A 12,287-nucleotide genomic window follows, 5' to 3' on the forward strand; every position below is an offset into this window, starting at 1 on the left:
TTTCACCTTCGGGCAAGTTTTGTTCGTATTTTCCTTGTTGGAATTTGAACTAAAGTCTTTTGGACTATACTTCGGTGTCCTGCGCTTGATTCCACCACTACACCCACCTACAGCATTCTTGACACCCTATTACTAGCCTGTTCAACCTCTCTTTCGTAACGTCTGAGATCCCCAGAGATTGGAAAGCTGCCGTGGTCATCCCCCTCTTCAAAGGGGGTGACACTCTAGATCCAAACTGTTACAGACCTATATCCATCCTGCCCTGCCTTTCGAAAGTATTTGAAAGCCAAGTTAACAAACAGAACACCGACCATTTCGAATCCCACTGTACCTTCTCCGCTATGCAATCCGGTTTCCGAGCTGGTCATGGGTGCACTTCAGCCACGCTCAAGGTCCTAAACGATATTATAACCGCGATCGATAATAGACAGTACTGGGCAGCCGTCTTCATCGACCTGGCCAAGGCTTTCGACTCTGTCAACCACCGCATTCTTATTGGCAGACTAAATAGCCTTGGTTTCTCAAATGACTGACTCGCCTGGTTCACCAACTACTTCTCAGATAGAGTTCAATGTGTCAAATTGGAGGGCCTGTTGTCTGGACCTATGGCAGTCTCTATGGGGGTGCCACAGGGTTCAATTCTTGGGCTGACTCTTTTCTCCGTGTATATCAATGATGTCGCTCTTGCTGCTGGTGACTCTCAGATCCACCTCTACGCAGACGACACCATTTTGTATACATCTGGCCCTTCATTGGACACTGTGTTAACAAACCTCCAAACGAGCTTCAATGCAATACAACACTCCTTCAGTAGCCTCCAACTGCTCTTAAACACTAGTAAAACTAAATGCATGCTCTTCAATCGAACGCTGCTGGCACCCGCCCACCCGACTAGAATCACTACTCTCGACGGGTCTGACCTAGAGTATGTGGACAACTACAAATACCTAGGTGTCTGGTTAGACTGTAAACTCTCCTTCCAGACTCACATTAAGAATCTCCAATCCAAAGTTAAATCTCGAATCAGCTTCCTATTTCGCAACAAAGCCTCCTTCACTCATGCTGCCAAACATGCCCTCGTAAAACTGACTATCCTACCGATCCTTGACTTCGGCGATGTCATTTACAAAATAGCCTCCAACACTCTACTCAGCAAATTGGATGTAGTCTATCACAGTGCCATCCGTTTTGTCTCCAAAGCCCCATACACTACCCACCACTGTGACCTGTACGCTTTTGTTGGCTGGTCCTCACTACATGTTCGTCGTCAAACCCACTGGCTCCAGGCCATCTATAAATCACTGCTAGGCAAATCCCCGCCTTATCTTAGCTCATTGGTCACCATAGCAGCACCCACCCGTAGTCTGCGCAGGTATATCTCACTGGTCATCCCCAAAGCCAACACCTCCTTTGGCCGCCATTCCTTCCAGTTCTCTGCTGCCAATGACTGGAACGAATTGCAAAAATCTCTGAAGCTGGACACTCTTATCTCCCTCACTAACTTTAAGCATCAGTTGTCAGAGCACCTTACCGATCACTGCACCTGTACACAGCCCATCTGAAATTAGCCCACCCAACTACCTCATCCCTATATTGTTATTTATTTTGCTCTTTTGCACCCCAGTATCTCTATTTGCACATAATCTCTTGCACATCTAACATTCCAGTGTTAATACTAATTGTAATTATTTTGCACTATAGCCTATTTATTGCCTTACCTCCATAACTTGTTACATTTGCACACACTGTATATATATTTTCTGTTGTGTATATATATATTTTTGACTTTATGTTTTTTTACCCCATATGTAACTCTGTGTTGTTGTTTTTATCGCACTGCTTTGCTTTATCTTGGCCAGGTCGCAGTTGTAAATGAGAACTTGTTCTCAACTGGCTTACCTGGTTAAATAAAGGTAAAAATAAAATAAAAATGTACATTTGAGTTTTTACTGCGTTGTTCATACTGTATCTCATAGCTCCACCTGTTTCCACACAGGCTTGACGTTTACCGAGTGTGTGTGTGTGTGTGTGTGTCAAATCAAATCAAATTTTATTGGCCACATGCGCCGAATACAACAGGTGCAGACATTACAGTGAAATGCTTACTTACAGCCCTTAACCAACAGTGCATTTATTTTTAATAAAAAAGTAAAATAAAACAACAACAAAAAAGTGTTGAGATAAAAGAGCAGAAGTAAAATAAAATAACAGTAGGGAGGCTATATATACAGGGGGGTACCGGTGCAGAGTCAATGTGCGGGGGCACCGGCTAGTTGAGGTAGTTGAAGTAATATGTACATGTGGGTAGAGTTAAAGTGACACGCATAAATAATTAACAGAGTAGCAGCAGCGTAAAAATATGGGGTATGGGGGCAGTGCAAATAGTCTGGGTAGCCATGATTAGCTGTTCAGGAGTCTTATGGCTTGGGGGTAGAAGCTGTTGAGAAGTCTTTTGGACCTAGACTTGGCACTCCGGTACCGCTTGCCGTGCGGTAGCAGAGAGAACAGTCTATGACTAGGGTGGCTGGAGTCTTTGACAATTTTGAGGGCCTTCCTCTGACACCGCCTGGTATAGAGGTCCTGGGAGGCAGGAAGCTTGGCCCCAGTGATGTACTGGGCCGTACGCACTACCCTCTGTAGTGCCTTGCGGTCGGAGGCCAAGCAGTTGCCATACCAGGCGGTGATGCAACCATGCTCTCTGGTGCAGCTGTAGAATGTTTTGAGGATCTGAGGACCCATGCCAAATCTTTTCAGTCTCCTTAGGGGGAATAGGCTTTGTCGTACACTCTTCACGACTGTCTTGGTGTGTTTGGACCATGATAGTTCGTTGGTGATGTGGACACCAAGGAACTTGAAGCTCTCAACCTGTTCCACTACAGCCCCGTCAATGAGAATGGGGGCGTGCTCAGTCCTGTAGTCCACAATCATCACCTTTGTCTTGGTCACGTTGAGGGAGAGGTTGTTATCCTGGCACCACACAGCCAGGTCTCTGACCTCCTCCCTATAGGCTGTCTCATCGTTGTCTGTGATCAGGCCTACCACTATTGTGTCGTCGGCAAACTTAATGATGGTGTTGGAGTCGTGCCTGGCCATGCAGTCATGGGTGAACAGGGAGTACAGGAGGGGACTGAGCACGCACCCCTGAGGGGCCCCCGTGTTGAGGATCAGTGTGGCAGATGTGTTGTTACCTACCACCTGGGGGCGGCCCGTCAGGAAGTCCAGGATCCAGTTGCAGAGGGAGGTGTTTAGTCCCAGGATCCTTAGCTTAGTGATGAGCTTTGAGGGCACTATGGTGTTGAATGCTGAGCTGTAGTCAATGAATAGCATTCTCACGTAGGTGTTCCTCTTGTCCAGGTGGGAAAGGGCAGTGTGGAGTGCAGTAGAGATTGCATCATCTGTGGATCTGTTGGGGCGGTATGCAAATTGGAGTGGGTCTGGGGTTTCTGGGATAATGGTGTTGATGTGAGCCATGACCAGCCTTTCAAAGCACTTCATGGCTACAGACGTCAGTGCTACGGGTCGGTAGTCATTTAGGCCGGTTATCTTAGAGCCCTTGGGCACGGGGACTATGGTGGTCTGCTTGAAACATGTTGGTATTACAGACTCAGTCAGGGACATATTGAAAATGTCAGTGAAGACACTTGCCAGTTGGTCAGCACATGCTCGGAGTACACGTCCTGGTAATCCGTCTGGCCCTGTGGCCTTGTGAATGTTGACCTGCTTAAAAGTCTTACTCACATCGGCTACGGAGAGCGTGATCACATAGTCATCCGGAACAGCTGGTGCTCTCATGCATGCTTCAGTGTTGCTTGCCTCGAAGCGAGCATAGAAGTGGTTTAGCTCGTCTGGAAGTATTGTGTCACTGGGCAGCTCGCGGCTGTGCTTCCCTTTGTAGTCTGTAATAGTTTTCAAGCCCTGCCACATCCGACGAGCGTCAGAGCCGGTGTAGTACGATTCAATCTTAGTCCTGTATTGACTCTTTGCCTGTTTGATGGTTCGTCGGAGGGCATAGCGGGATTTCTTATAAGCGTCCGGGTTAGAGTCCCGCTCCTTGAAAGCGGCAGCTCTACCCTTTAGCTCAGTGCGGATGTTTCCTGTAATCCATGGCTTCTGGTTGGGGTATGTACGTACGGTCACTGTGGGGATGACATCATCGATGCACTTATTGATGAAGCCAGTGACTGATGTGGTGTACTCCTCAATGCTATCTGAAGAATCCCGGAACATGTTCCAGTCTGTGCTAGCAAAACAGTCCTGTAGCTTAGCATCTGCGTCATCTGACCACTTTTTTATTAACCGAGTCACTGGTGCTTCCTGCTTTAGTTTTTGCTTATAAGCAGGAATCAGGAGGATATAGTTATGGTCAGATTTGCCAAATGGAGGGCGAGGGAGAGCTTTGTCTGCATCTCTGTGTGGAGTAAAGGTGGTCTAGAGTTTTTTTTCCTCTGGTTGTACATTTAACATGCTGGTAGAAATGAGGTAGAACGGATTTAAGTTTCCCTGCATTAAAGTCCCCGGCCACTAGGAGCGCTGCCTCTGGATGAGCGTTTTCCTGTTGACTTATGGCCTTATACAGCTCATTCAGTGCAATCTTAATGCCAGCATTGGTTTGTGGTGGTAAATAGACAGCTATGAAAAATATAGATGAAAACTCTCTTGGTAAATAGTGTGGTCTACAGCTTATCATAGGATACTCTACCTCAGGCGAGCAAAACCTAGAGACTTCCTTAGTATTTGATTTTGTGCACCAGCTGTTGTTTACAAATATACACGGACCGCCACCCCTTGTCTTACCGGAGTCAGCCGTTCTATCCTGCCGATGTAGTGTATAGCCCGCTAGCTGTATGTTGTCCATGTCGTCGTTCAGCCACGACTCGGTGAAACATAAGATATTACAGTTTTTAATGTCCCGTTGGTAGGATAACCGTAATCTTAGGACATCCAATTTATTCTCCAATGATTGAAGATTGGCTAATAGGATTGATGGGAGAGGCAGTTTAGTCGCTCGCCGTCGGATCCTTACAAGGAACCTTGACCTACGTCCACGATATCTCTGTCTCTTCCTCATGCGAATGACGGGGATTTGGGCCTTGTCAGGTGTCTGTAGGATATCCTTTGCGGCCGCCTCGTTGAAGAAAAAATCTTCGTCCAATACGAGGTGAGTAATCGCTGTTGTCACGCCCTGACTCAGGGGACTCGTATATGTTGAGTCTGGGTGTGGTGTTCTATGGTGTGTTTTCTATGTTTCAGTCTAGGTGTCGTAGTTCTGCGTTTGGCCGGGTGTGATTCCCAATCAGAGACAGCTGTCGCTCGTTGTCTCTGATAGGGGACCATACTTAACAAGCCTATTGGCACTAGTTAGTTGTGGGATCTTGTTCCGTGTTAGAGGCTTGTTTTGTGTTTAGCCTTAGGACTTCACGTTTCGTTGGTTTGTTGTTTTGTCGTGTGTTTATCATTTAAATAAACATGTATGCATTTCACGCTGCGCCTTGGTCTGACCCGTCCTTCAACGAACGTGACAGAAGATCCCACCAAACACGGACCAAGCAGCGTGCCCAGGAGGACCGAACACCCTGGACACAGGTGGGGAAGATGTGGTCGTGGGAGGAGATATTTGCGGGAAAAGGACCCTGGGCGAAGAAGGAAGCCCAGGCAGGAGAGGAGCAACGGCAACACAGAAGCCGGCCGAGGAGGAAGCCCGAGAAGCAGCCCCTAGAAATTGTTTTGGGGGGGCTAAAGGGGTGGTCGGGGAGCGAGAGAGAAGAGCCCCGACCACTGCACCCGGTGGGTTTCCAGATTGAGTCCCTACGACCATGGGAAGAAGAGTGGGAACAGTATTATACTGAGGAGTCGGAGGATGACGACGACGATGAGTTTCTGTTCCCTAACTCGTGGGGGCTCCCGGAGGAGTCCTCACTGGAGGAGGAGTGCCGAGAGAGAGAGAAGGATCGGATCGGCAGGGTAAGAGAGGAGGCCACCATATTACGGGGGCTGATAGCTAGAATAGAGCGGGACAGATCCATTCAAGAGGAGGCACTGCAGGAGGCTCGTAGGGAAAAGGAGGAAGTAGAGGCACGGAGAGAGGAGCTGGTTAGGCAGCATAAGGAGCGGGGGTTAATAAAGGAACCCAGGTAGATACGCACTGTGTTACCAGTGCACCTTCCCAGTCCGGTCCGGCCCGTTCCTGCTCCTCGCACCAGGCCAGTGGTGCGTGTTCCCAGTACGGCCCGGCCCGTTCCTGCTCCTTGCACCAAGCCAGTGGTGCGTGTCGCCAGTCCGGTCCGGCCCGTTCCTGCTCCTCGCACCAAGCCAGTGGTGCGTGTCGCCAGTCCGGCCCGGCCCGTTCCTGCTCCTCGCACCAAGCCAGTGGTGCGTGTTCCCAGTCCGGCCCGGCCCGTTCCTGCTCCTCGCACCAAGCCAGTGGTGCGTGTCCCCAGTCAGGCACGGCCCGTGCCCATTCCACCGGTGCCTGGTCTGGCACCGGTCAGCTGCTCCACTCCGGAGCCAGAGCAGTCCGCTCCACTGGTGCCTGTCCAGCTCCGGTCAGCTGCTCCACTCCGGAGCCAGAGCAGTCCGCTCTACCGGGGTCCAGTCCAGCTCCGGTCAGCGGCTCCACTCCGGAGCCAGAGTAGTCCGCTCCACCGGTGCCTGATCCAGCTCCGGTCAGCTGCTCCACTCCGAAGCCAGAGCAGCCCGCTCCACCGGCGTCCGGTCCAGCTCCGGTCAGCGGTTCCAGTCCAGACCCAGATGTCAGCCCCTCTCCAGGTTCGGGGTCTCTCACACCAGGGTCCAGACAGGGCTTGGAGTATCGTGGGAGGAAGGAGAGGGGAAGCAGCGCGCCGAGGTCTAGACCAGACCAGGGGCGCAACAGGGAGGCGGAGAGTATGTGGTCGTCACGCCTGGAGCCGGATCCGCCTCCGAGGCGGAATGCCCACCCGGCCCCTACCCTGTTATGTAAAGGTTGTGCGGTCGGAGTCCGCACCTTTGGGGGGGGTACTGTCACACCCTGACTCAGGGGACTCTTATATGTTGAGTCTGGGTGTGGTGTTCTATGGTGTGTTTTCTATGTTTCAGTCTAGGTGTTGTAGTTCTGCGTTTGGTCGGGTGTGATTCCCAATCAGAGACAGCTGTCGCTCGTTGTCTCTGATAGGGGACCATACTTAACAAGCCTATTGGCACTAGTTAGTTGTGGGATCTTGTTCCGTGTTAGAGGCTTGTTTTGTGTTTAGCCTTAGGACTTCACGTTTCGTTGGTTTGTTGTTTTGTCGTGTGTTTATCATTTAAATAAACATGTATGCATTTCACGCTGCGCCTTGGTCTGACCCGTCCTTAAACGAACGTGACAGCTGTCCTGATATCCAGAAGCTCTTTTTGGTTATAAGGGACGATGGCAGAAACATTATGTACAAAATAAATTACAAATAACGCGGAAAAACACACATAATAGTACAATTGGTTAGAGGGCTGTAAAACGGCAGCCATCTTCTCCGGCGCCATTTAAGATCGTGTGTGTGCGCGCCAACCACGTCACGTGTATTCTCTGTCTGTTGGGATTCCACCCTTGTCCTCTTGTGACATCTATCTTGTACCATGATCACTCAGTGGGAGGGTGCTGTGGATAACTGACATCTATCTTGTACCATGATCACTCAGTGGGAGGGTGCTGTGGATAACTGACATCTATCTTGTACCGTGATCACTCAGTGGGAGGGTGCTGTGGATAACTGACATCTATCTTGTACTGTGATCACTCAGTGGGAGGGTGCTGTGGATAACTGACATCTATCTTGTACCGTGATCACTCAGTGGGAGGGTGCTGTGGATAATTGACATCTATCTTGTACCATGATCACTCAGTGGGAGGGTGCTGTGGATAACTGACATCTATCTTGTACTGTGATCACTCAGTGGGAGGGTGCTGTGGATAACTGACATCTATCTTGTACTGTGATCACTCAGTGGGAGGGTGCTGTGGATAACTGACATCTATCTTGTACCGTGATCACTCAGTGGGAGGGTGCTGTGGATAACTGACATCTATCTTGTACCATGATCACTCAGTGGGAGGGTGCTGTGGATAACTGACATCTATCTTGTACTGTGATCACTCAGTGGGAGGGTGCTGTGGATAACTGACATCTATCTTGTACCGTGATCACTCAGTGGGAGGGTGCTGTGGATAACTGACATCTATCTTGTACCGTGATCACTCAGTGGGAGGGTGCTGTGGATAACTGACATCTATCTTGTACCGTGATCACTCAGTGGGAGGGTGCTGTGGATAACTGACATCTATCTTGTACTGTGATCACTCAGTGGGAGGGTGCTGTGGATAACTGACATCTATCTTGTACCGTGATCACTCAGTGGGAGGGTGCTGTGGATAACTGACATCTATCTTGTACCGTGATCACTCAGTGGGAGGGTGCTGTGGATAACTGAACTTGTTGACCTTAGAAGAGCTCGTCTGCTCTTCTTGGAATTCCAGCTTTATAAATAGTACAGGGGTGGTCAAGCTACCCTCCTCCTGGGGACTTGGGAGCTACCCATCTGCAAGGTTTGACTCCAGCCCTACGCTAACACACCTAGTTTTACTAATCATTCATTAGCTAAATCAGGTGTTGTTATAGGTCGGAGTAAAAGCCTGCACAGATAACGATTTAGATAGAGGTTGATGGAAAAGTCTGTTATTGTGTTGAATCAGTATGGAAAACAACAACAACATCCAACTGATTTACACATAATATAAAGTAGTCTATATAAAAATCTAAATCTGTCCTTCTCAACAGGCTGATGATGAACACAGAGACGTCCATCCTAGCGACTCGGGAAGAAGAGGGTGAGACGTTTGAACGGACGCTGGTGGCCTCCGAGCTTGTCGATTGGCTGCTGGTGGAGGGAGAGATGGCAACCCGAGAGGAGGCGGAGCATCTTGGACGGAGGCTTCTAGAACACGGGATCATGCAGCATGGTGAGTGGAAGGAGAATTATCTATATCTATTTCTGAGACATCCCAACTAACATAAAGGTCATGTTCAGTACAGCAGCACAACATGGCAGTCCTTCCTTCTCCTACGTTCACGCTGATGAAATGACGTGTCTCTGAGTGCTAAGTAGGGTTAGCCCCACAGTTTGGGAACCACAGCCCTAACTGAATGTAATCATAGCCCATTTTGAAGAAGCAGTTATGAAAGACAAATCTTTGGGTCATGCTGTACTTTATTTAACAGTCTACTATTTAGGCGTACCTGGTATTCACTGAGGAATTACATGGTAATATGGTCAAATGGTAATTACACAGTAATTACCTATCATGGTAATAACATTTTGGACTGTTGGCAGTTGCTTCTTTAATTCTATGGACCTGTAGTTTCTGAGTTGACTTTGTTAGGTGAAAGAGGAGACTTGAGTGTTGAGTCCATGGTGAAGTTGAAGTAACACATTGTGGGCAGTCACATTGGGTCCTCCCCATTTTTAGTAAGGGAACACAGTGTCTTCTCTTGTCATCACGCACTTGGATTGGGTCTGTCCCATCGTTACACACACACACACACACACACACACACACACACGTTTGAAAGTACAGCAGAGACTGTTACTGGGCTCCCAGTATTTCAGATTCACAGAAGATTGAGTTAACTTTTGATATGTTTTTATCACACAACCAGTTTCATAATAACCAATTATGTCACATTTATCTGCGAGAAACGCGTGCTGCCAACCCAATGATCCTCATATTACATTTCAGGAACGTGGGTCTCATATTTGACCACTAGGCCCTATGTCTAGAAACACTACTACGTCTATTACAGCCTGTTCTACTGACTGACTGACTGAGGGACTGACTGGCTGACTGACTGACTGAGGGACTGACTGACTGAGGGACTGACTGAGTGACTGACTGACTGAGGGACTGACTGACTGACTGACTGACTGAGTGAGTGACTGACTGACTGATGGACTGACTGACTGACTGAGGGACTGACTGAGGGACTGACTGACTGACTGACTGAGGGACTGACTGTCTGGCTGAGGGACTGACTGACTGAGGGACTGACTGACTGGCTGACTGACTGAGGGACTGACTGACTGGAAGGACCTGGCTGGTGACATGGTGTGCGTCTAAAGTGGCACCCTGTTCCCTATATAGTGCACTACTTTTGACCAGGGCCCATAGTGCTCTGGTCAAACGTAGTATAGGGAATAGGGTGCCATTTTATTATGTGCCCTGGTCTGCTCACATGACTGACTGAAAGGACTTGCGTTGTCACAGTGACATGACTGAGTGAGATGGTCTGTCTGGTCACAGGAGATCATTATGGGATGTTAGTCTCTCTCTTTCATCAGAGGTCAGCTGTGGCTGATGCAACTCTAGTCTGTTTGCCAAGGTCAGGAATGGGAGTAATACAATGAAAGGATCCTCTTATCAGGCCTGGTGGAATTAATGTATGTGTAGTAATGGGACAGTCATTGGAATTAGCCTAGTAGAACACTGAAGAGGTGAATCACATCTCCAATATGCTGTTTGCTCCACTAGGAGCTAAAAGGAAGACGTTAAGTCACACCAGTTACTCATGTACAGTGCATGGGTACCTGCATGGCTACAGAGTGAATGTCCTGAGTCTCCTGACCTCTTCTGTTGCCAGTAATGTTACTGTATTACTGCTTAGGAAAGGTTTTGCAGCTGTGTTGTGCCATGAGGTTGTTCCACTACGGGGGTAAACCCCTGCTCAGAGACAGATGGACATCATGCCTCAGGCCTCTGGCCAGGGTGTTCCTGACAGAGATCAGCTGCTCACCTCTGGACAGCAGTGGGTGAACTGACCTAGATACACACACACACACACACACACACACACACACTGACGACACACTGACGACACACAAGCACACACCAATTACACATTCAGCACACACAATCATTGACCCAGATACACACACACACACACACACACACACACACACACACACACACACCGGTGGCACACCAATGTCATGTGCACACACACGAGACACACTCTGTCATACTCTCTGTGTTCTCTGTCGTCTACCCAGGCTGCTGCTGGAACTGGGCTTCATCTGTGTGACAGAGACAGACTAAAATACAGCACGGAGTAGAGTTATTACTGAGCCAGTCAAACACCTCTTTCTGCAGGATCACCTTGTCTCTCTGTGTCTCTCTCTCTCTCTGTGTCTCTCTCTCTCTGTGACTCTCTGTGTCTCTCTCTCTCTCTGTGTCTCTCTCTGTGTCGCTCTTTCTGTGTCTCTCTCTCTCTATCTCTGTGTGTCTCTCTATCTGTGTCTCTCTATCTCTGTCTCTATCTCTTTGTCTCTCTCTCTCTGTCTCTCCATCTCTGTGTCTCTCTCTGTCTCTCTCTCTGTGTCTTTCTATGTCTATCTCTGTCTCTCTCTCGGTGTCTCTGTGTCTCTCTCTGTGTGTCTCTGTGTCTCTCTCTCTGTGTCTCTCTATCTCTGTGTCTCTCTCTCTCTGCGTCTCTCTCTGTCTCTCTCTCTCTCTGTGTCTCTCTCTGTGTCTCTCCCTGTGTGTCTCTCTCTGTGTCTCTCTCTTTCTCTCTCTCTCTCTCTCTCTCTCTCTCTCTCTCTCTCACTCTCTCTCTCTGTGTGTATATGTGTCTCTCTCTGTGTCTCTCTCTGTGTCTCTCTGTCTCTCTCTCTGTGTCTTTCTATGTATATCTCTGTCTCTCTCTCTCTGTCTCTCTCTCTCTGTGTCTCTCTGTGTCTCTCTGTGTCTCTCTGCGTCTCTCTGTGTGTCTCTCTCTGTGTGTCTCTCTCTCTCTCTCTCTCTCTCTCTCTCTGTGTCTCTGTGTCTCTCTCTGTGTGTCTCGCTCTGTGTCTTTCTGTCTCTCTCTCTGTCTCTCTCTCTCTGTCTCTCTGTGTCTCTCTCTCTCTGTGTCTCTCTCTCTGTGTCTCTCTCTATCTCTGTGTCTCTCTATGTCTCTCTCTCTCTGTGTCTGTCTCTGTCTCTCTGTGTGTCTCTCTCTCTGTGTCTCTCTCTCTCTCTCTGTGTCTCTCTCTCTCTCGGTGTCTCTCTATCTCTCTCTGTGTGTCTCTCTGTGTCTCTCTCTGTCTCTGTGTCTCTCTGTCTCTCTCTCTCTGTGTCTCTCTATCTCTCTGTCAATAAATTAATAGCTAGAAGGGCCATCTGCTGCAATGATTAAAGCCTGCTGCCTCCTATCTTCTCCTCTCTGATCCACTGTATTAAAACCAACATGAGGCTGCTCTGATCAACCACTGGGTCATGGACTCATTTCACAGACGGCATTATT

General features: G+C 48.8%; 1 protein-coding gene across 2 annotated transcripts in view; it reads left to right on the top strand.

Moving 5' to 3' along the window:
- deptor (DEP domain containing MTOR-interacting protein) overlaps positions 1-12,287 on the top strand; it is a 78,843-nt gene that overhangs the window by 16,758 nt on the left and 49,798 nt on the right. For both annotated transcript variants that reach the window (XM_041902527.2, XM_041902526.2), the window contains exon 5: positions 8,790-8,971. In XM_041902527.2, coding sequence (XP_041758461.1) covers positions 8,790-8,971 — 182 coding nt within the window. The remainder of the gene's footprint in view (positions 1-8,789; positions 8,972-12,287) is intronic.

This window comes from Coregonus clupeaformis, chromosome 17 (genome assembly GCF_020615455.1).
Source record: "Coregonus clupeaformis isolate EN_2021a chromosome 17, ASM2061545v1, whole genome shotgun sequence".
In the NCBI taxonomy this organism is placed as follows: domain Eukaryota; kingdom Metazoa; phylum Chordata; class Actinopteri; order Salmoniformes; family Salmonidae; genus Coregonus; species Coregonus clupeaformis.